The sequence below is a fragment of the Cyprinus carpio genome, chromosome A14 (assembly GCF_018340385.1).
Source record: "Cyprinus carpio isolate SPL01 chromosome A14, ASM1834038v1, whole genome shotgun sequence".
Lineage (NCBI taxonomy): Eukaryota > Metazoa > Chordata > Actinopteri > Cypriniformes > Cyprinidae > Cyprinus > Cyprinus carpio.
The window spans coordinates 16,133,130-16,157,853 of NC_056585.1; the positions used below are offsets into that span (position 1 = coordinate 16,133,130).

A 24,724-nucleotide genomic window follows, 5' to 3' on the forward strand; every position below is an offset into this window, starting at 1 on the left:
CGATCAGTGTTGCCAGATATTGCTAGGAAAACAAATAAAAAACGTAAAATAAATAATAAAAAAAAAAATGAAAACTGAATAATTACCTAAATTCCAGTTTATTCCTTACATATTTGTATGTCTTCAGAACACTTTTAAAGGATTAGTTCACTTTCAAATTAAAATTTCCTGATAATTTACTCACCCCCAATGTCATCCAAGATGTTTATGTATTTCTTTCTTCAGTCGAAAAAAAATTGAGGTTTTTGATGAAAAAAACATTCCAGGATTTTTCTCCATATAGTGGACTTCAATGGACGGCAAACAGTTGAAGGTCAAAATTACAGTTTCAGTGCAGCTTCAAATGGCTATAAACCATACTAGATGATGAATAAGGGTCTTATCTAGCAAAACGATGACGTAGCACGTATGGGTCGCGTGCGCACCTCTGGGAAATGTATGAGAAAAGGACACAACGTTTCCTTACTTAAGCAAAGGAAAACCATTCTCCTCTTGGCTTATATTAAATCCTCCGACACTTTCCTTAATAAATCCTCATTTTGTGGTTCTAATCCGTGAACGGCATTTTGTTTTGTTCTCTCTGCGCTCGTCACTAATCACGCAACACCAACATGCTACGTCATCCACCGGAGCGGCTTCCGGTTTTGACAGTCGGCAGAAGTAAGAGAAAAGTGTTATAGCATATACACTTTTATTTTTATTTTTTAGCCATTTGAAGCTGCACTGAAATTGTAATTTTGACCTTCAGCCGTTTGGAGTCCATGACGTCTACTACATGCTGGAATGTTTTCATCAAAAACCTTAATTTCTTTTCGACTGAAGAAACAAATACATAAACATCTTGGATGACATGGGGGTGAGTAAATTATCAGGAAATTTTCATTTGAAAAGTGAATTATCCTTTAAGTGCTCTTTCTTTCTCATACTCAGTATCACAGATATGCTGATATGCTTTCCTACATTTCCTTCATGAATGGCATTTTCACATGGTTTACTGTTTATCATAATCTGTTCATTATCAATGAGCTGATCTTGGAACACCACAAGGGCCTGACCTCGCGATTTTTACACTAAATGATTTCTGCGTTTCCATCGTGAGTTCAACTCCACAGTAAATAGTCTGAGTCCCAGAGAGCTTAAGAGTCAGATTCTACTCCTTGTGCCTTGAAGCAAATCTTTTTATTAAATCAACCCCTTTGCGTGCTACAAATTGGTGCCCCCACCACCACTGCCCAAACATTTTCTCTTATTTCTCCCATTCCCTCTCATATAGAGGTCTAAATAAAGTGAACTGGTTAAATAAAGATGTTTATCATTATTATTGCTATTATTACTATTATTATTATCATCAACATCATCATGCTTGGCTTGCATTTTTTTATTTTCCTGAGAAATGTCTTTATTTAATAATTAATAACAGTTTGTCCTCTCAAGCTCATTTGAGTATCTGTGATGATTTGGTGGCATATGCAGGATATTTACAATTCAAAAGGCAAAAAAAAAAAAAAAAAAAAAAACTTTCTTGTAGACATAAGCAAAAACACTTTGTTTACAATTTTGTTCTTTCCTCTGTTTTTTCGTAGTGCCACCTGTTATCCGGGTGTACCCTGAGAGCCAGGCACGTGAGCCAGGGGTCACAGCCAGTCTGCGGTGTTACGCTGAGGGCATCCCTGACCCACAACTCTCATGGCTGAAGAATGGCATGGACATCACCACAAAACTCTCCAAACAACTTACACTTCAGGGTACAGACAAATAACCACTGGGCATTTCTTCTTATGACTAAAACAGTTATGCTGCTAATGCCACAGAAATGACACACTTTCACACGGATATTGACAATTATGAATGGGAATTGAAAAGAATTAAATCATTTTGATTCTGGTTCCTAATGGTTCTATTCAAGAATCTTTTTATATTTGGGAAGAAAATGCAATTGCACTTCCAAATGAAATATGAAATTTTAATAATAAAGGTGTGTTGTACAGACCTTTTAATGACTTTTCAGTCTTTTTAGAGGTGACATTATGTATACACTACCGTTGAAACATTTGGGGTTTTTAAATATTAAAATTTTTAGTCAGAAAGGACGTATCAAAAGTCAGAGTAGACAAAAATTCTTTATATTTTAATCAAATGTAAAAATGTTCTATTTCAATCAACTGTAAAAAAAAAAAAAAAAAAAAAAAAATTACTTTCTGTTCAATAAAAAATTCTGAAAAAGTATCACAGTTTGCACAAAAATATTAAGCAGTTTAACTGTTGTCAACATTTATAATAATTGTTTTTACTGCCTTTTTGATCAAGTAAATGCAGCCTTGATTAGCATAAGATAGTTATTAGAGATTTTATATTATTATATTGCATTAGATATTGCAATATTAGATATTTTTTCAAAAACATTTAAAGATCTTACTGAAAAATTCCAAACTTTTGAAAATGTGGTAGCAATTTAAAGTCCATTTGAATATATGCATAATGTTGTCTTATGAACATCCAGTCTCACAGTTACTTGTAAGCTGTAAGCATTTAAATCACTAAAAAGAACCGACTCATAAGAGTCATTCATTCTGTAATCCGACCACTCATCTGTTTGTAGATTCAGTAGCGGTTGATGAGGCACTAATAAGTAGCGAAGGAAATTTTAGGGTCAGAGTATTTTAGTATAGTATTCTGTCTACATCGGTGGAAGAATGCATGTAATGTATGTATGTACAAACCATTAATGGAACATTTCAAAAATATAACCAGTTCTGAATTAGAATTAAGGGAATTTCCAAGTCTAATGACAGTACTGTTCTAAACAAAAGCCTTTATACTAGCTGATTTTGCACTGACAAAATGTACCCATATCTTCACAAAAGCAGACTTGATCTTGTCATTCTGAAGAAGCTTTATATAGCCGTGTTGCCTGCTGGTTGCACTGTAGCAGTGATTGACATGTTTGTCATGATCTAGATCTAGATCTTTACTCAATCCCACAATCCCCCTGTGGGCCTCTCATCAACAAACATACCCTGTTAGCTAACATGACAACTTGAGAATGCTATAAATGTTTCAGCCATTATCAAACACATTTTTTACAAACCCATTAAAAAACTTACACAAATAGAGCCTTTTCTGTCTGATGTGATTTAGAAGTGATGGAGGAAAAGTTCACTTCGGTTTTTCCTTCATTCTTTTTTTTTTTTTTTTTTTTTTCAATTTTTCATTTCCAGCTAACGGGAGCGAGGTGCACATCAGTAACGTCCACTTTGAGGACACCGGCGCCTATACCTGCATTGCCCGTAATGAGGCCGGAGTGGACGAGGACATCTCCTCTCTATTCGTGGAGGACTCCGCTCGGAAAACGTGTATGTATAAGTCATGAAATGCAGCCCATCTGTCCTTATAATGGAACTTCACTTCCTGTTTCTTTACATTATTCATCAGACTGAACATTAATAGTTTATAAACTTCAGATAACTTTAGATAATGATAGGAGATGCAATAATGGAAGAAGAGTCCCACAGGCATGATATTTCAATATTTGTCAGCAGTTTTATGGCACACTGTACTGAAATGTATGAAAAATTTGATTGGTTCTCTCAACCACCAGCTGATGTAACCCTTAGCACGGTGGTTCTCAATTCTAGTTCCTGGACTGTGTTCTGATTGACATGGTCCCTACACAGTGTTCATTGCTTTCTATTCCCTGAGCATGGGAAATCTGTTTACTTCACTTCGGAACATTTATTCATGGATTTGCGCTTTGCCACGGCCTGCAACGTCTTCACACACAGACAAAACTTACTAGAGAAGTGTGACATAATGTACCTTTGTAAACTCTGTACCTCTCATATATGCTCCCCTCTAACTGGAATCAATGGCGCAATATCCTGTGACGTACACTTCGCAGGGCACTTACGGTCAAATAGGACAAACGTCTGAAGTGCTAAGAGATGCATACAAATTGTGCAGAGCGGTGGTATGCGAGGACTGGAATTGAGTACCACTACCTTAGTAGACAACCATTCAAAAAACTGGGGTTGGTAAGATTCTTAAAGATGTTTTTGAAAGCAGTATCTTACTTTTACCAGGGCTGTATTTCTTTGATTAAAAAAAGCAGTAAAATCAGTAATATTGTGAAATATTATTACAATTTAAAATAATCATTTTGTTTTAATATATTTTGAAATGTCATTTATGAATGTCAGAGTTAAAATTTTAGCAGATATTAATTACTTCAATGTTACACAATCCTTTAGAAATCATTTTAATATGATGATTCTGTCCTCATGAAACATTTCTTCTTATTAGCAATGTTAAAAATGTTTGTGGAAACAGTAGTACTTTTTTGTATTGAACCAATGAAGTTGTGGGCAGTGAAGGATGCAGAGTAACCTCACAGGTCACCATACACTCATCGGTCACATTTCCTCTAATGGGTTTGTGGAGGTGTTGGGATATGTAGTCCACAGACTGAGTTCAGAGGTCTAGCTATTGTAGTCTAGCGAGATATGACAGAGCAATGTACTGTGCACACAGAAGGCCAGAGTTTTCTCACAGGTCATACAACATGAGCCAGTGCTGTCTGTGTGCATGCATAATGGATGACAGTATTTACACAGATTCACTATTGCTCTACCCACCGATCTGGAGTCAGTTCTTCCAGACCCTTTGATCTCTTCTCTGACAGGTGAACACCTCCAGCTGTCTGGATCAACACTCGCTGTAGATCAACTCACTCATGGTTTCTCCACAAGCAGACTAATATGATATCTGCCTGAGTAGAGATGCACTGTTAGAGAATATTCTCATAGGCATCGCAAATCATTTGTATTAAAATATATTTTACGTTTGGACACAGAAGTAACATCATTGTTGGTTTTTAAAGGAACAGTTTGTTGGTACATTGGTTGCTTTTTTCATGCTGTTACAGAGAATGGTGACAGCTCTTATCTTCAAAAAGCATCATAAAAGTAGTCCAAATGGCTACTATAGTCCAAGTGTGTTTGAAGTCAATGATATATTTTTGGTCTGTGTTGATACTGAATGATAATCTTCCCCTACAGCAGCATTGTTTTAGTACTATTTATATACTATTATAGTATGCTCTATATATTTATATATATATTATGTTCATTTTTATGTAGTTTTAGTATTTTTAGTATATTAACTTATTTCAGTTAGTTGACAAAGCAACAAGGCAAGTTGACTCTTTCATCTAATATTTATATCTGGAAGCACTTTGTAATAACTTTCATTAATAAATCATTAACAAACATAATTTAATGCTTAATGGATCATTAGTTAATATATTAAAATAGCTAGAAACGTGAGATAACGGGTTTGTTAATGTTTACTAATGAACTTATTAAATATTACCAAATGATTAACAGATCATTTAATGTAAAATAAAATGCGTAAAATGCTTACAGCTGTATTTTAGTTAGTGAAAAATTATTTTAGTTTTAGTTTTTGATAAGAGTAACAACACTGCCCTACAATAAACTGAAACTGGATTATAGAGTCAGTGATTTAAACCAATCAGTTAGATTCATTGAAAAGACCCAAGTTAAAAGAATGATTTATTTCCAATTCAAACATTATCATTTATCTTATGAACTTTCTAGAGTTCTCTTTAGTAGATGTAGGGCATCAACATTTTCAGTGATAGAAGATTTGTTTTTCACATAAAGCTATTGTATAGCTTGTGCAAGTAAGATGGACCCGTTTTATGATACCGTACATTAATGGTGCTTTTGCACTATTATTGCACCATTATCAACTGCATTATTCATTTCGGTCCCACTTTATATTAAGTGTCCCTAATACCTGTGCACTTTCATAGTAACTAAATGTGTACGTAGTATGTAACCACAGTGTAAGTACACATTGGTACATAGGATCTACAGCTGTAATATTTCTGTAACTACACACATGTAACAACCCTCAGGATGGTTTGTGTAAGTACAAATGTGTAACAGGACATTGGTAACAACACTTTTTTCACTTAAACTAAGTACTCGTGTAACAGGAATTATATAACTACATTTTGTAACAACAATATGTATAAGAGTAACTGGAACCATTTGATCCAGGGGGTGGAGATGGGTAGGTTTAGGGGTGGAAATGGAACCCAGTACTTATACTTTGGTTACATACTATGTAATACATTACATTAGTGTGTGTCAGGAGTAACTCTGATTTGTTGGATTTGGTTGGATTTGATAGTATGTATATTGCTTTCAATGTGCATGAGAGGAACAATCCTGCACTGTCAGTTGGGATTTCCTCTTACATTATTCCTGCAACAGCAGGTCTGAACCCATAAGCCTGGGATGATACATGGCTCCCTGCTTCCACAGAGCGCACCAGCCCGGCAAATACATTTCCAGCTTGTGCCCAACCACTGCATTTAAAATGTTTCTATTTATTGATATCAGTGAGCCTTTAGCATGCTGCTTTAGCTTTGTGTAATGAATTTCTCTCTGTTACTGGGTAACTTATGAATGGGAGATGGTGGTTTTTGTATACAGTACAGCACATGCCTGAAATTCCAATGACGTTTGGTTACAGAAGATGACCCCTAATACAGAACAGTAAAAGCTAGGACTCATAACACAAAGTTGTGTGTTGGTTGTTGAATGTACAGTGAGGATTACAGCCTCTGAAAGGTTGTAGGGGTGTGTGATAAAAGTAATCATACATCTAAAGGGCAAAACAAGGTGAAGTTGGTGGTCATTTTTTATATATACACTACAATTTAAAAGTTTGGGATCGGTAAGAATTTTTAATGTCACTTATAATCACCAAGGTTGTGGCAGCTGTGGCCTAATGGTTAGAGAGTTGGACTTGTAACCCAGAGGTTGCAGGTTCGAGTCTCGGTGCTGGCAGGAGTTGTAGGTGGGTGAGGAGTGAATGAACAGCGCTCTCTTGCACCCTCAATACCCACGGCTGAAGTGCCCTTGAGCAAGGCACTGAACCCCCAGTTGCTTCCCAGGCGCTGGATATAGCTGCCCACTGCTCCAGGTGTGTGTTCATGGTGTGTTCACTTCTCACTGCTTTGTGTGTGCACTTGGATGGGTTAAATGCAGAGCACCAATTCTGAGTATGGGTTACCATACTTGGCAAATGTCACGACTTTCACTTTATTTAAAATAAAATGTAAAAAAAAAACAGTTTTCTACACTGGAAAAAAATTGCCAGGAATTTACAGGATTGAAGAGTATTATTTTACTATATATTACTGTAGTCAGAAAGTTGTTGTGAAAACAAAACATGCAAATGACTGTGAATGAACAGCAGAATGATGCTAAATGACAGTAATTTACTGCTCTTGTTTTACTGTGAATTTACATTATAAATGTATAACTTTATATCTTTAACTGTGCTACTGTGAGAAATTTAGATGTTTACTATTGAAATTGTTTTGAAGTCACCATAATAGTGATCCCATTTTTTGGGCTCTTTGATCTTGTATATTCATAATCAAATTTCTGATCTAGTCATTTCAGAAGTTTGACAAATGAAAACATTTGTTAAAATGATGACAAGCTATAATATAAAATAAGCAAATTGCATGAAGATTAATCAATAACTTGTTCTTATTCATAACCGTTTGTGGATGGATCTTTCACAATAGTGAAGCAACTGCTGAGATACCTCTTTGAAAGATGTGACATAAATACTTGACATACAAAACACAACAATGGTAAAACTTAACAAATAAAAACAACACTTACAGCATAAACCAACATTTCAAAATAAACAAACAACGCAAACTGCTAAAAGTGAACCAAAATCAAGTTCAATAGCACATAGAAAACCAACAAGAAATAATAATAAAAAAAAACTCTAGAAAAAGTTAAAAATTGTGTTTTTTTTTTTTTAAAAAAAACATAAATCTTTTGTAACATGTATTTACTGTCACTTTTGATTAATTTAATTATTTCTTTCATTCTGTATTCAATGTTCCCTCAAAAGAGGAAAGTATGTTTTAATGTTGTGATCTATCAAAGAGGTAATTTGGCTTAGAAAGGGTTTTTGGGAAACCAGTTTGGAAACATTATTTTTGACGTGCCATTTACTGTAGGACTGCTTGACACACTTCACCTTTAGGCTTAAAATAACAGTCTGACAGCAAAAACTGTGCCCCTTGTAAAACAATGCAAACACCCTGATTCAATTAAGTAGTAAAGCAATTCCTGCAGCAAGTTACTATCATCAAATTTGAGTACATCTCCTGTCCCGGAAGATATTTTCAGTGGAAATGTCAGCAGATGTGAGCTGGATTTAAACAGGATTTAAACAGAAACACTCAGGTGTGATTGTGCTCATCGTGTAAGACGAAGAGAGACAATATGTTGTTGCTGTCTGGTCAAGGGGAAAAAAGTACTGGCCAAGTATTAAGGCTGTCAGATAAACACCACCTGGTGCAAACATAAAAACAATAGTAGTGCTGCTCTTCCTGTGGTCTCCTGCAGCTGTGTGCTTGTTTGATTATAGGATTCCATGTTTGCTCCAGTGTTATCATGAGAGATGGTGAACAGAAATAAAGGAACAGATGCAGAGAAACAAAATGTCTCTGAGTACCCACAATTTCACAGTCAAACACAAAACCCTCGTATGTTAGCAAGAGTCTCGTCAAAAGCCAAATGGGATGGTTAAATTGTCCATTTATCTGTCTATCTGTGTGTGTGTTTTTTATTTATTTATTTTTTTCATCAGGCAGTCTAGGCTCTACTGTAGGGATCTTGTCAGAATTATCATTTCACACCATGTATTTTTGTGTTTTGCTCTGTCACAGACTATAAAGAGTATAAACGAGCCTTAAGTGCACAGAGCTGTAATCTAAAGAAATTGCATTGTACAGTATGTGGCCCTTTTCTTTCTTTCAGTTTTTTTAATGAATCATTTATTCTAATTCAGAAAACTTGTCAGAACAATTCATTCACTACTATTAGTAGAAATTTACACAGCTTGTTTCAGTAAATTGCTCTTTTTCTCACCCAGAGCTTTCTTCAGAAAAGTTAAAATAGCATATACATCATACAGGCCACTTTAAACTTTTTTTAAGTGGTTGCATGGAATGCTTTTGTGCATGGAAGAAAGTAAATAATATGGATTTAGAGCAACTTGAGAGTGAGTGAATGAGAGAATTGTTATTATTGGATGAAGCATAATTATTTATTTCAGTTTCATGCTGACTTCAGATTATTCAGCTAAAATTGGAGTGCTTTTTCTTATTAATTTATTAGTATAATGACCAACCTGAACACATCCTGTGTGTGCAAAGATATGTTTAAAGGCCAGTTTTCCTGGATAGTTGAACCTTACACTCTGTATCACTGCTCTAAGGCAGAAATTAGTGGCTATTTTCTTTTCCTTCTTTCATCAAAAGCATTTTTTGGAGTCTATTTCAGCATCAACCCTTCTCTGAGGTGTTGCCCTATACCTGAAGGCATTAACCTCAATATCCAAAAGACTGTTAGAGTTTATATTAAAGTTTAAAGAAAGCAATACCAGAAAAAAAGGTAGTTCACTCTTCTGTAAGGCAGCATGACCTTCCAAACCTACTCAGTGCACAGTATTTTTTCTATATACACGCTACACACCACATGTAGAAAGTGGGAAATGTTACTAAAACAAATCCGTAAGTCGTATAGCATATTCACTTATAGTGTCTTCATAATTGTCATAATTATATCTTGTTTGCTCTTTTAATTATGCAGGAATTTGCTCAACGGAGCATTAGCGTGATAGACACATAGTTGCATTCTCAACTCATGAATACTTTGATAGGTCCATGAATGATTCAGAGAGGCAAAGCAGAAACGCAGACCCCAGGCATTTGTCTTGATTAGTTTTCCATTGTGTTAGAGACCTAATTAGAGTCTAACACTGGCCTTCGATTGTTACGTATTCACAGTCAACCTGTACCACTGCTTTATCTCCCACCAGCAGCCTGAAATGTGACTCTGGTTTGGGGAACATAGAGTTTCGGTCAGAGTGCATTTGAGGTAAGGTTTGTGGTTTTTCACAACAGCCCTGTTCCACTAACCTGAACCATTTTGATGGATGAGCAAAATTATGCAATACAATGTATCAATCAGTGCACCCTTAAAATAATCAGTAAAAAAATGACATCAGGTTTTTTTGCAGCTTTTTTAAAAAGCTTTAAAGCTTCATTAAGCTTTTTTTTTATATTTTATTTTTCAACTTTAAATTGTTTAACTTAAAAAAAAGAATAGCTATCTTTCCACTTTCATTTTTTACTTTAGATTTTTTACAGATTTAAGAAGAAATATATTTTAGTATCAACACACAAAATATTATGGTATTGATGGCATGCTGAGACTAAAGTGGAAGATAAATGGTGTTCCTATAACATGAAAACTCTATAAACATCAAATATGAATTTTCTTTGTACCCAGATCAACAGAGGAAACTTATTTCACACTTATTTCACTCAAATAGAACTCCTTATTTCATCGGTGTCCTTGCACCAATTAAAGCAACCTCTTATTTCTATGATTCTTTATTTTCCCAGCCTGGTGGTGAATTGTGTCAATACTCTGTGTTATTAGAAAAGACTCGTTCTACATAGATCACATTTCTTCCAAACCACTCCCTACTGCTTTCATACTGTAGTGGAACTCCATGTTTCCTGAGTCTTTTTTACATTCCTCATCAGTTGCTGATGCAATGGCAATATTTTTCACAAAAGTCTTTTAGATTGTGCCAATGCATTAACTCATAGAAAAAGAACTTGACTAAGGACTTTTTAAAGATTAACTCTAGCTCTGTTACTTTTCTATCCTGTCTCCCTGATGAAGTGAGAGAGCAGAATGAAAATCGCTTGGTGTAGAGATTGTAGCACAGGTGAATTGTGGAAGATTGATTCGCTGACTTGAGAGATTGAATCAGATTGCTGAACAGTTGGAGGTCACATCTTCACTAGAAACTGCACTAGTGAACAGTCCAGAAGTAATAAGGAGGAGAATTTGGCATAATTACATTGGCATAATATGATTTTCTTTCATGCTAATGAGTCATATTTAACAGTAGATCCTTGCACAAGCATAATAATGGCATATTGGTCATTTTTTGTGTAATGGCCATCATTGTTATTTTTAGCACAAATGCTGAGGCCATCAGGAATCATTTCTTCTTAATGGGGGTGTTTTATTGTAGTTATTATCCAATTTATTCTGTACTAAAATGCGTTTGGAATTATTCAGGAGTTAATGGTGTGTGATATTTTTTGGTTATGCTTCAGTGACACTTTGCTAAGCCGCTTGATTGCCGTAAGACCCATTTTAAAGGTATTTGATCATTGTTAGTAAGGCATTGATCTCAATCTCCAAAGTTTAAGTGTTTTAAAAGGTAATACTAGTCACAGCTCCAGCAGTTATGGGTAAATAATCATGCTTAATGCAAAGATAAGCTCTGACTTGCACCCTAATGCACATTGTTTTCTCTGTATGAACAGTGTGGTTGGTGACTGTGCGTAAATGTACAAATCCCTGCAGGCCGACCTCAATGTACAATGCTGACACAGTATTGATTATACATGAGCGAGTCAAATCAATAAGCTCCTCAGGTTGCAGAGTATAATTACTTGGCCAACTCAAACACAACTCTCAGCATTAAACCACAATAGAAAAAAAAATACAAATGTTGTTGCAAATAATCTGTGGGAGGTTTTTATAGCCAGAAGTGTGAGTTCATCTGGTATCTCTGGTGGGATGGATTTTTAAACTTTAAGATGAGTAGAGTACAGCAAACTTCTCTCACATGAGTCTTCTTTGTGTTCTCTTACAGTGGCAAACATCCTGTGGAGAGAAGAAGGTAAGTAAGCATTGTGTTTCAATACAATATTGATGTCTAGTGTATGTCTGGATTCAGGTATATGATAGTGTTAGTGGTAATGTTGAAGATACCCTTGTTTTGGGGGGATTTGAGCCCTGAACAAATTTAATCTATGTGATACCACAGGTCTGGGGATTGGAAACATGTTCTATGTGTTTTATGAGGACGGTATTAAAGTTATCCAGCCAGTGGCCTGTGAGATTCAGAGACACATCAAACCCAGCGAGAAGCTTCTTGGCCTGCAGGTGAGCTGTCGTATAAAAGAAATGTTTAAGTACTTGTAAATGTGCAACATAAAGCCTCTGTTTTCCCTCCGGCATGCTGTAACCACAAACAAAGTGTGAAGTTTATGACTGTTATTTTTTATCAGCATATTTGTGTAATTATTTCACACCAAAAATGATTAATTGCTGGCATTTGCATGAAGGGCTACATGCAGTCTGATGTATACTGTTCTTTTTATCCATACATCCTTCCATTTCTCTTTCTTTCTTTTCTTTCTTTTCTTTCTTTCTTTCCTTCCTTCCTTCCTGCCATTTCATTCTCTTTCTTTCATTTAATCCATCCACCCTTTTCTCTTTCAGTCTTCCTTTCATCCATGCATTCATCTGTCATCATTTATTGTTCACCAATTCATCCTTCCTTCCTTACTTTTCTTCCATTCATTCTTCCATCCATCCATCATCCTTCCTTTTCTCATTTTCTTTTCATCCATCCACCATTTCTTCTTTCGTTTCATCATCCAGCCTTCATTCCTTTCCCTATTCTCTTTCATCTCTTTCATCATCCATCTATCCATCCTTCATTCTGTTCACCCATCCATCTTTCCTTCCTTACTTCTTTCCTTCCTTCCTTCCTTCCATCCATCCATCCATCCATTCTTCCTTTTCTTTTTAATTCTTTCCAGAATCTAGTTTGATTCTCAGCACAGACATCAGTTGAGCTCCTCCTTCATCATGTTACATCACTTACATCACTTACATCGCTACATCCCTGCCTGACTCTGCATATCATTTCTCTGCTCTTTCTGATAGACAGCTGCTAGATTTACACAAGCTATTAAATGATTGCCTTCCTCTGTTCTGCTGTTACGTTGGAGCTGGGTATGCTGATGAAACAGCTGTGTTTATTTGGTGCTCGGGGTGGTGAGAGCTTGAGTTTCCAGCCTCCAGAGAGGCAGCAGGCCTCTATTAGGACATCAATCAAATGCCAGGCCTTAACGGCAAGCCCCGGTGCAAACTCTGTCTGGGGAAGAACATTTGGAGAACATTACGATATGTTTTTCCTATGTTCTGCTTGTGGGAAATCATTGTCACATGTATTTCCCTCCTATTTTAAATACTCCCTGATCATTTTGAAGATTGCAGTTGCAGTTTTTAGAAGCTGACTTAATAGTCAGTGATGAAATGACTCAAAATTACATACATTAAAATATGTAAATAAATAAACATATATATGTTATATATATAAATGTGCTTAAAAGGCAGTGGTTCTTGTCAAATAATACTCTATTTGAGTTTTGTAAGAGGTTTCGCTAGATCAGACGCAACCAGTCACATCAGTCTGTGTCTCCGTCTTGATTGTCGTCGACAGCCCTTGAGTAGCCCAGTCAACAGAATCACCACACTTCTGCACAACCTCTGTGGCCATCAATCAGCCAGCTCTCACCTCTTTAACCACAGCACATTCAGCCTCAGGCCTGACAGCCGCTCACATTTTGACAGAGTTTGTCTCCATGATGACACTTCTTCCCACTATCGGTCCACATCCACAAGGTCTCTTGCTCCGAGGCAGACGCTAGAGAGTTTGATTTTATAGTTGTATAGTTTTATTTGTTCTAAAGGACTCATTTATTTGTGTAGCTTCATAGAAATTGTAGTAGCATTGTTGACCTTCAACTCAGAAGTGCTCTTAATAGTTTCCTTTTATGTGAAGAGCCACTTTTCAAATGCATTCACTCTAATAATCCTTAGTATTTCTATGTGTAGTCAGTTTTGATAACCTTTTTTTGTACCTTATTCCTGAAGGAGGAGGTCTGTCCACAAGTTGAGGGAGAGAAGGATCAGAAATGTATGTGGACATCAGCTGTCAATGTGAAGGACAAGTTCATTTACGTCACACAGCCTTTGCTGAACAGGTTGCTCATTGTAGACATTCAATCCCAGAAAGCTGTTCAGGTAAGCCAATGAATCAGTAACTAAAACATTATTCTTGTGAACATTCCATAGACACATCATCAAATTTAAATAATGCTGCATTTTAATATATGTAATGTGCCATGTCTACTACACAATTCATAATCCTCAAATCTACAATTTTTTATTGCAATCCTTGTTGGCATATTTTAACATGTTTATTTAGCATGTTTATTCTTCATTTGCATACAGTATGCAAAGTCTAAATATTTTTTTCGCCATGGGCACTCAATAATCTGTTGTTTGAATAGTTCCCTCAAGTTGCTCTAAACCAGCATTGTGAAATGATTTGTTGAAAGATAAAAAAAAAAAAAGATAGAAAGAATGTTTTGTTCATGAATAAAACATTGTTACCTTTCTCATGAACCCACCAAAGAGAACTATGCAGTGTTGTTATTGTTAAATCTGTTAAATAAGTCTTAGGCCTTTAAAAAACTAAAATAATAATAATAAATAAAATAAAATAAAATAAAATAAATGCTTTGGAAACTATTTTGAGATTCTAAAAAACTAAAATAATAATAATAAATAAAATAAAAAAAAAAAAAAAAAAAAAATATATATATATAATATATATATATATATATATATATATATACATATATCTATATATATATATATATATATATATATATATATATATATATATATCAATATTTAAAAAAGATTTGACTTCAGCAGGCTTCTCCATTAAGGAGCATGAGAAAACTATTTTTTGTGTTACATAGATAGTCATTTAGGTTTGGTTTGGAATAACGTGAGAGTGAGTAAATGATGGCAGAAATTTCGATTTTGAGTAAATTATTCATTTAATTGTTAAGAAATAAATGTGTCTTTCCATTATCTGTCATCAGGATTGTTTGGCTTTAGGTTGCTGTGAATCTCATGTAGTGAACACCCAGATGAGTGCCAGCAAGACTTTCTTCATGTCAGGCCTCACATGGGTCACAAGGGTCACACTTGGGATCACTGAATACCCTGGAGTGGGGTTTTCATTACCTCAGATTAGCAAGTGTTAATTAGCCACCTGATCTTTTAGAAACTGAGAAACAGAGAAAAAAATCTAATATTTATCTACAAATGATGTTTTAAACCTGAGGATTCACTATTTAACCAAAACTTTTTTGTAAGATTGAACATTTCACACATCTGCAAAGGATAGTGACGAGAATTTGTTTATCTGTGCTGAAGAGTTTCTATTATTCAGTCTAATCCTCGTAAGGAGGGAGGGATGTGCTGGGATAAAAATTCAATGTGCACATCTGCTCCCACAGATTATTTCACACAAGGAGATAGACGCTGAAGACAACAATCACCCTCCTTCATCATAGCTACACACGAACACTAGTTCTCTCTTCATTTCTTTTAATGACGTGAGTTGTCGAAACAAACTGTGCAAATGCTCACATTGTGGAGGACTTAACAGTAAATGCTACATCAGATGAATACACTTATCTGAAGTTAGAGACATTCTAAAGAAAAAAAAATGTCCATCCCACTGAGAGAGAGAGAGAAAGAGAGAGAGAGAGTATAATCATTTTTGCAACGCTCAATGTGCAAATTAACATTTTTTTCATATTCGTGTGCATCCATGTAAGCACAATGAGGTGTGAAAATTGCACAGTAAGGCTATCACTGCACAAAGTGAATCATTTGTTTCCCAGTGGAATATCTCCAGCCAGGTGACAGAGAATGGATATGGATGCAAAGCTATTATTGCTAACGGGCTGAGCTATTGTTACTGTCAGCACTCCATTTAAAATGCACACCCATAACCAAACTCTGCATGTGCAAAAAGACATACCGCTGTGCTTTTGGAGGCGACACACATTCTCTCTGTCATGGACAGTTACTTTGGTGGACTTGTAAACTTTTATTGTGATTTTTGTAGAACGCTTAAAAAGCATGGGTGGGAATCTGCTTCATGAATTAATATAATGAGTTCCAGTGATTCAATTGAATTCTCACAGGGACCCTTGAGAAGCAAACAATGTGGAAAATTGATCCATTTTTCAAAGACGCTCTTCTGACCAGGGGCAAAAATGCTGTAGCGTCTGTCTTAGTTGTGCCTAGCATGAGTTAATTATAAAATTTCACTCCACTTAATGATGAATACTGTGTAGCATCTTTTTAATTGGTGTGTGGACTTTATTCCTGTGATGGCAAAGCTGAATTTTCAGCAGCCATTACTCCAGTCTTCAATGTCATGTGATCCATCAGAAATCATTCTAATCTGCTGATTTGCTGCTTGGGAAAATTGGGTTATTATCAATGTTGAAAATAGTTGTGCTGCATAATTTTTTTGTGTGTAATTAAATTCCTCTGTTGTATGACTGTGTTTAATTTCTTTGAATTGCATTGCATTTTGCATCCTCTTCCTCTCATTCAAATTCAAAATCCTGTGTGGCAAGTTCAATTCAGATTTCATTCTATGACTCGAACATGCCATTTGTTCAACCCTACTATAAACTACATTTTCAGTCTTTAACTGTAACTACATTATCTGATTTTTATAAGCAAATAGAATCTGTTGTTCTGTTGTTGTCAACAGACTGTGAGCACCGACCGGGTTCCAGTGAAGCTGCACTATGACAAGTCTCATGACCAGGTGTGGATCCTGAGCTGGGGAGATCTCGAGAAAAACTTTCCAACCCTCCAGGTAAGCCAAATCATGCCAGATTTATTACTGTGTGCTAATCACCACCTGATGCCTCTTCAACAAGACTACCGGGACGTTTTGCCTAACTACTTCTACTATTCATCTGATTATTCAAGTATACGAGTCAGCCCTGCTGAGTATGTCTTTTGATGATTTTAGTTTTGGAGCATTCCCAAGTGATGTAAAATTGAACCAGCATAGCAAGGGGTCTCAGTGGGGTTGTATATCGCATAATTGGCACACTCTCGTCCCCCATAATGCATAGCTTTGGTTAATCACAGACAGAACACATTGAGTACATTGAGACAAGGGGATTTCTGGCTTATTGTGTTATCATAGATGTTCACACATCTCTGTTTTGTGTGTGATCATGTGGATGAAAGCCCCAATGAAACTGCATCGCTCATGTTTTTATTGTGACTCTTCTACACATCAGGTGATCAGCCAAGCCAGTGGAAGCACGTCCCACCACACCATCCACACCCAGCCAGTTGGCCATCGCTTCGACAGGGTGGAGGATTTCTTTATTCCTCCAATAAGCCTCACCATCAATCACATCAGGTAAAAGAGAGAAAGACTCCCACCATTTTATATATTATATATATATAATATATTATATATATATATATATATATATATATATATATATATATATATATATATATATATATATATATATGAGCAATGTATGAACACGTACTGACTCTGATTAGAACTCCAGAGAAAACAGCTTTAGTTGTGGATAGTGTGTAAATTGCATTCGGGGAGTGACATTTAGATCTTAATAAACCATTTTGTGCATTCATAGTCACTCACATGAGGAAGTAGGTTTTGAGGTAGTCGAGGGGGAAATGTGAGTTTAAACCCTGAATAAACAGACCAGGAGATGTTGCGTGGATATGGAAATCTCATTTGAATTGATTAAAATCTGAGTTGAAGATTACTGAGCATGCCCTAATCCTCTTATTGTCCCCTGTTGGCAGATGAATGTTTACTTACGCTGTCATGTCGTGCTAATATAAAAAAAAATAATGACTCAATTCCAAATGCTAGAGAGATTTACTTGTTTTCTTCATTGAGAGAGCAAGTCACACTGCTGATGGCAAGAGTGGCAAACAATCTAAAATGTTCACATAAAAATTATGAATGTGATGGTTGTAAAGAAATCTTATGCTCTTTATTTTTCAAAATCTTGCTGTTTGCTGCCTACATACGCAGCATCCTAACTGAAATGGAACCTCATAAGTGAGAACACTATATAAAGTGCAATAGAGCCAGCCCACTTTTTCAGTGGCCTTGGTTCCAGAAGTATTTTTTTTTTGTTTTGTTTTGTTTTTTTCTATAGGGATTGATTAATTTAAAAAATAATAATAATAAAACAAATAAATAAAAAAATCCCCTATAGATAAAATGAATGGGATTTTTACTTCTGAAACTTCTGAAACTTTTGCACTCTATTTAAGTGTTACAGGAGCTTTGATTCATTGATTTCAATAGCCTTTATGTCTCCAGCACACATATGATGCCTTAAAATATTGTCTACATGGGCTGCTCTCTAGGTTTTGAATCAGAGCCATAGACTTACCATGTGAGGCAAGATGACTGACAGTTTCTTATCAATCTAATCAAATCAATTAATGTTCACAACATTTTAATAAAGCTATCCGGTCAAATTATCATAACTGAGATTTTATCTGCAGTGTGAATCTCATGACCAGTAAATGTAAATAGCATCTATCCAGTTTACTTATCTATGTGGTAACATCTTTTTGTAGTTAAATAGTCTGTGTCTCTTTAGTATAGTGTTTATAAAGATGTTGGAGAATAAACATATTGTTGCAGTTCAGTTGCGGAGCCTCAGCACAGCTAGTGACCAGCTTTTGTTAAAAGACATGATCTCTGTCCCACAGTGGAGAGTTCATCCAGAGGATACGGCATAGTGCACAAAGACCAGTTTAATTTTCAATCCTTTCGGGGCATGAGATAATGCGGCTTATACGCATGCCATACACACTCACAAAATACACACTCTCTTCTTAGATGAGTCACTGAACCCAGCTGTTTGCTTTCACCCTAATATTTACTAGCAGAAATACTGCATTAGTTGATACATGCTGCACTACAATTCAGTTCCTGACACTGGAGTTCAGTGCATGTCACTCTCGTTTTTCTTGAATAAACTGCAGGACACTCAGTTGTGGGTATGTACACTTTTTTTAGCACTCTGCCCCAGCAGGCTGGTGACATTTAGTGGTGCTGTTCGCTCTCTGATGTGGTGGTGTGATTTTTTTTGGTGCAGAGTGTAAAGAGTGTGAAATATTATCTCTATATTGTGACAGAGGTTAACTCCAGTGTAAAGTATTACAGCCCTCTGATCTTAACCTGGCAAGAGTTTGGATTTAGCACATGACATTAGCTTTTGGATGGAGAAGTTGTGTTTCTTTGTAAATGCTGTTATGTAAGATGTTTGAGGAATTATGTCATTGATCCAAAGGGAATGAGATAAAGATTGAGAGAGTGATTTTGTAAAACAACAGACTCACAGATCAAGACCAGACATGGTGATCTCAAAGGTATTTGTATGTAAAGTGTACACATACAATTATTGACAGCAGCTGAAACAACTAAATCTCTTTTATGCACAACATTTGCGAGCTACGGATGTTTACAAATCTTCTGAAGACTGGTTGGAACTGGATTTGCCACCATCTCAAGCTAAATGGTCAATACCATGCTTGCATTTATCAGTACATTTACATTACAGTAAATGATAGTGATGTTTTGTCTGAGAAAAATCTTTTTGATTGGATGAAAAAAAAAAAAATCAGATTAGACTAATAAAAGTTAGTACTCTTTAGATATGAAAAACAATGTGTTTAAATCATGTACTAAACTGTATTGTCACATTGTACCAAGTCTTTAGAAAAAATAATGAAACTGTCAAATTATGTAAGTATATTGGCAAACCAAGGCTGCAGTGATTTGATCAAAAATACAGCAAAATAAAAGTCATATTGTGATATATTATTTTTTTAATATTATTAATTTAAAATAACCATTTTCTATTTTAATATATTTTAAAATATAATGTATTCCTGTGATGACAGCCATTACACCAGTCTTCAGTGTCACATAATCCTTCAGAAATCATTTTAATATGCTGATTTGGTGCTCAAGAAATTGTTCTTATAGTTATTTATCTTGAAAACAATTCTTTGAAATGATTCAAAGAATCATGAATGATTCATGAATAATTATACATCTCTAAAGTTGCGCATACAAAAGGTTTTATTTTTTAGAAGCTCGTTTTACATTGGTATTGTAGTGTACATATAAGTGTTTATCTAACCATAAATGTGTGCTAGGACCACACTTTACGCATGAATACCCATGAATAATAAAAAGACAAACCAGAGAGCTCAGTGTGCCTTGTAAATTTATATGAATTTACTTGCGTAATCCTCAGGAGTATATTGATTTTTGTAAATATGCTGACATAATAAGATGTGCGACTGGTAAACAGCGCCAGTGTCATTTGTACAAAACACTGTTGTAAGGAGGAATGTTTGGTGATCCGTGATCTAATAATTACTTAATTCGTTTCTCATTTGAAATGCCTCATATGTTTTGACTTCACCTGTGGCAGTGAACTGCTGAGGAGGGATTTGTACAGGGGAGCGACTGCATGTGACATTTTAGTCAGGTTGTCAAATTATTTCTGCATTTACACACCTCCTCACTGGAAAAATAACAGCCTACAGGAGTCCCATTTATGGCATTCATTGACTTTCTGTCATACTTTTATCCACAGCCAGCCTGCGGGCAAATATGTTTACATGTCAACAGTAAAAAAAAAAATTGTAATTGTACAGTAAGCCCTTTGCTAATGCTAATTACATATTTTCTCAGGTCTAAAGGGCTGTTCAGATAAATACTGAAGGAGTTTGTATAAATGCAGGTGTTATGATGAATGAATAAATGTGTTTTGTTTGTGCATAAGAAAGGTTGTTTGGGATGCCTAAGGTTCAGTTGGGAAACAGCACTGATTTACAACTGGAAAGTGCCTCTATTAATTTCCCTACAATGCATAAACAAACACAGAAATCGCAAAGTATACACAATGCTATAAAAATGCTTGTTTGTGTTGTTTTTATTATATAATTACAGTGCTGTCCTGTTGTATATTGACTGAATGAGTAGAGTAGAGGCTAGTGACTTTATAGAGTAATGAAATCAGCAGGAGATATCCATACGACAGAGCTGTGTGTGCCAATTCAAGATAATGTATGTGACTCTTAAGTACAGTATCTTATTCTGGCGTACCAAGGGATACATCATCACACGCCACTGTAGAAATGTTTTATATCTAGCAAAAGAAAACCTATTTTAAATCCTTATTGAGTGATGCGTTTCGTCACGGATTGCATCAAACATACATCTGTTTAACAAAGCTGAAAGCTGATTCTAAAAGCATTGTACGGACCTCTATAGCACACAAGCCTGATTTGCTTTGCTTTGCTTTGCTTTGTTCTGCTCTGCTCTGCTCAGTTTTGTTTTGTTTTGTTTTTTTCATCCAGGACATATTTTATTCAGAGCCAAGTTCGATTACACTGTCTGAAATGTGTTATGTTTGTATCAATAATATATGTTTGTGAGTACTATAGCGGCAACCATCTTCATTGTTTTATTCATGTTTTTGTTGCATTGGATTTACCATACCACCAAAACTTTACATGCATAAAATGCCAAGGTATGTAAGGTATTGGGTGCCAAGTGCAACTTCAAATTTCATTAGAATATGTCCTTTGTCTGTGTTTTCTTGTTTCAGTTGGGTTAATATATTTTTCATTTTGGTGTTTTGTTTTAGAAGAAGAAGCTTTTTGCAAGGGCAGAAAATCACTCATTAAACCATGTGTAAACAACTATTTATTTCTTGAAATTGTGTGCCTTTTCCTTATTTAGCATCGTAAATGTTTATGCAAAGTTTCAGCACATACAGTAGATGTGTTTTGATGCAGAAGAAGATCTCAAAAGCGCTCAAAGCGGGTCTGATCCACATTTAAACTGCTTGAAACACTGTTTGATCCACATTTAAACAGCTTGAAACACTGGTTAAACTAATTATTTCTTCTTTTGTGACTCTTACACATTTAAGGTGATAAATATGCACTGTTTTTCACAGATGTGATTTGGATACAAAATGTGATGTAAAGTGTATAAAAAATTGTCCCCCTCAATGGTTTTAATTCGTCAAAATTTAACACATTGAAGAACAGAGAAAAAAAGTCAAGTAAAAAAAAAGAGAAAGAACCTTAATTGTTGTACTTTATGGATGCTCATATTATTTCAATATTATTATTTTTATATAATTTGAGGTCAGTTTGACCCTTAATACAAACAGAGAAGCTATTTTATTAACACAGCAGAAGATAATTTTTCTTGCTAGCAAAATAATCCTATTTTCAATTGAAGTATCTGACTGAGTATTGAACACACACTTTTTGCATTCATATTCCATGATCTCACGCCCCAGTTGCCGAATCCGTCGCCAGGCCTTCTACCGGGACCTCATAATTTAGAAATTAAGCCCCGAGCATATCATCACAGCCAAAACAGCCTGGCCTATAGCTAATAGATGGACACTGGCTGCCAATTGATGGAGCTCATCACAGGCAGTGATAATCTGTCCCATTGGTCCACGGCAGATGTGGCCTTTTGGCCTGGAGTAGACAGCGGCCACATTCTCGAGTGCAAAAGAGAAGATGGATGTCATGGTTTGAAGTCTATGCTAGAATTGATATGAGAGCATGCAGATTTAATCGAGCTTTGTCAGATCCTTTATTTCCCTCAACAACTTCATTTGTTCTTGGTTCTTCTGAGGAATTTTTTATAGCCTATAATTGGGCTCTTTGGATTTCTCAATGGATAAGACAAAGTGTGGGTGATTAATTTTTTAATTGAAATCAATTATGAAACCAGACATCTGGCGGAGGATATTTAGCATGGACTGATGAACAGAGATGTGACATTGAATTCTTTATCTCTCTTCTTTTGGATCTTCCTCATTAGACTTGAACCTGCACTCTGGGTTCATTCACTCTAATGCTCCGTTTGTTACTTTCAGTGTGGCAGTTACTTCTTATCCAAAGCAACTTCCACTTCATTAATTGCAAGTGCAGTGCCCTCAGGGCAACATTACTTAAGTGCGTAGTAGAGTTAGATCCAGTTCCAGGGACACTTTAACTTGGGATTGGGGATACCGATCCTTAATAATTACAGAGCTTCAGGGTTGGGCAAAAGTGGGAATTTATGTACTGGCTTTCTTCAGTTCATGAGCTGAATTGGCCCAGAGAGTGTTGAATTGCAATGACTGGAAGAGAAATTTACTGATTTGCAATTTGCAAGGAAATTCAACAGTTATGTGACTGATGATTTCAACTAATAATACAGATTTTTTGAAAATGTAAAAATTTCATTTATTATATATATCTACGCATACACAGCAATTATATGAATGCTTACTTTTAAATTCCAATTCCAATTCGACATCCCTTTTACTACCTCAGTTCAAAAGGATTGAAATGGAATATACTATAAATGGCATTATTTCAAAAGCATAATTTAATTCTGTATTCCACAAAACAAGTGAGCTTGTTCTGACAAAGAAACATAACATAGTTGTGTCGAATGAAGGTTTTGCATGACAAAAACAATGTTTTCTGACATCATCTAATGCTTGTTTTTTTTCTTTAATAGGTTTGGCATCATTCTCCACAAGAATGAACCAGCTCTTCATAAGATTGATTTGGAAACCACCTCCTATGTGAAAAACATTAGTCTGCAGGAGTACGATTGCATCCCACAATCCCTCGCCTACACGCACCTGGGCGGATACTACTTCGTCAACTGTCAGCCAGACTCAACAGGTGCGGTACGGTCACAATTAATCATCGATAGCGTAACAGACAATGTCATCGGTCCAAACAGGGATGTGAGCGGCACACCTTATGTCTCTCCTGATGGCCACTATTTAGTGAGCGTGGATGACCGTGACGGGCTAATGCGCTTGCAGCATGTGTCCGTGCGGGGTGAGATCGGCCAACCCTTTGACATTCACACCAACCTGCACCTGTCCGATCTGGCCTTCATGCCCTCTTTCACTGAGGCTAACCAGTATAACGTGTTCGGCAGCACAGGCCGCCAGACGGATGCTCTTTTTGTAGAGCTCAGCACCGGTAATGTCAAAATGATCAAGAGCCTAAAGCAGCCCACGCCGGCTGCTCGGTGGCCTTGGAATCGGCAGAACAGGGTCATGACTGGCAGCGGGCTGTTCGGACAGTATCTCATGACCCCTTCTCAAAGCTCCCTGTTTATTCTGGATGGGCGGCTGGATAAACTCAACTGTGAGATCACCGACGTTCCCTTGGGAAATACTGTGGTGTGGGTGGGAGAGCCGTAAGTCATTTTATAGGGGCTTGAGAGGGAAACAAACAAAAACAGGTTGCACTGAATTTGGTCTCCGTTTAATTTATTGAGAATAAAATAAGTCTCAAAGTTTGGAACAAAAAACAAAACTGACTGTTCAAAAAACTTGCATTGGAAAAGAGAACTTGTGAAATGCCTGTTTTTGATAAGCTAGCCAGGTTTTTGAGTCAAATAGCTAATAAGTAGTTACTCCAAAAATATTTAGGTGGCGTTAAACTAGCATTGGTATCTTTTATTAAGAAAGTCAGTAAGAAACACTTTGTTTGAAGGTGAGAATTGTTTAATTGATTGATTGAAATGATTCAACTGATACGGACCCATGTTTTAGGAATAATATTTTCTCATCTCCCTTTAACATTTAAAACACACATACAAAACACATCCGGCCCATTTTTTCCAGTGCCTTGAAGGAATACTCACTAAAAAAAGAAAGTAAACATAATTATTCCCCCAAGCCTGTGGATTAAACCCTCCCCAGCTTTTCCACACGCAGAGTAAAAAAAAGAGCTACACTTAAAATTCACCTGTT

At 35.9% G+C, this 24,724-nt stretch overlaps 1 protein-coding gene across 1 annotated transcript in view; it reads left to right on the top strand.

Moving 5' to 3' along the window:
* Window positions 1-24,273, top strand: part of LOC122147438 (follistatin-related protein 5-like) — an 80,730-nt gene extending 56,457 nt beyond the window's left edge. Inside the window, exons 7-14 of the mRNA XM_042770017.1 lie at window positions 1,584-1,745; window positions 3,219-3,353; window positions 11,809-11,835; window positions 11,983-12,101; window positions 13,884-14,033; window positions 16,603-16,710; window positions 17,147-17,271; window positions 23,467-24,273. Coding sequence (XP_042625951.1) covers window positions 1,584-1,745; window positions 3,219-3,353; window positions 11,809-11,835; window positions 11,983-12,101; window positions 13,884-14,033; window positions 16,603-16,710; window positions 17,147-17,271; window positions 23,467-24,169 — 1,529 coding nt within the window. The 3' untranslated portion in view covers window positions 24,170-24,273. The remainder of the gene's footprint in view (window positions 1-1,583; window positions 1,746-3,218; window positions 3,354-11,808; window positions 11,836-11,982; window positions 12,102-13,883; window positions 14,034-16,602; window positions 16,711-17,146; window positions 17,272-23,466) is intronic.
* Window positions 24,274-24,724: the final 451 nt, after the last annotated feature.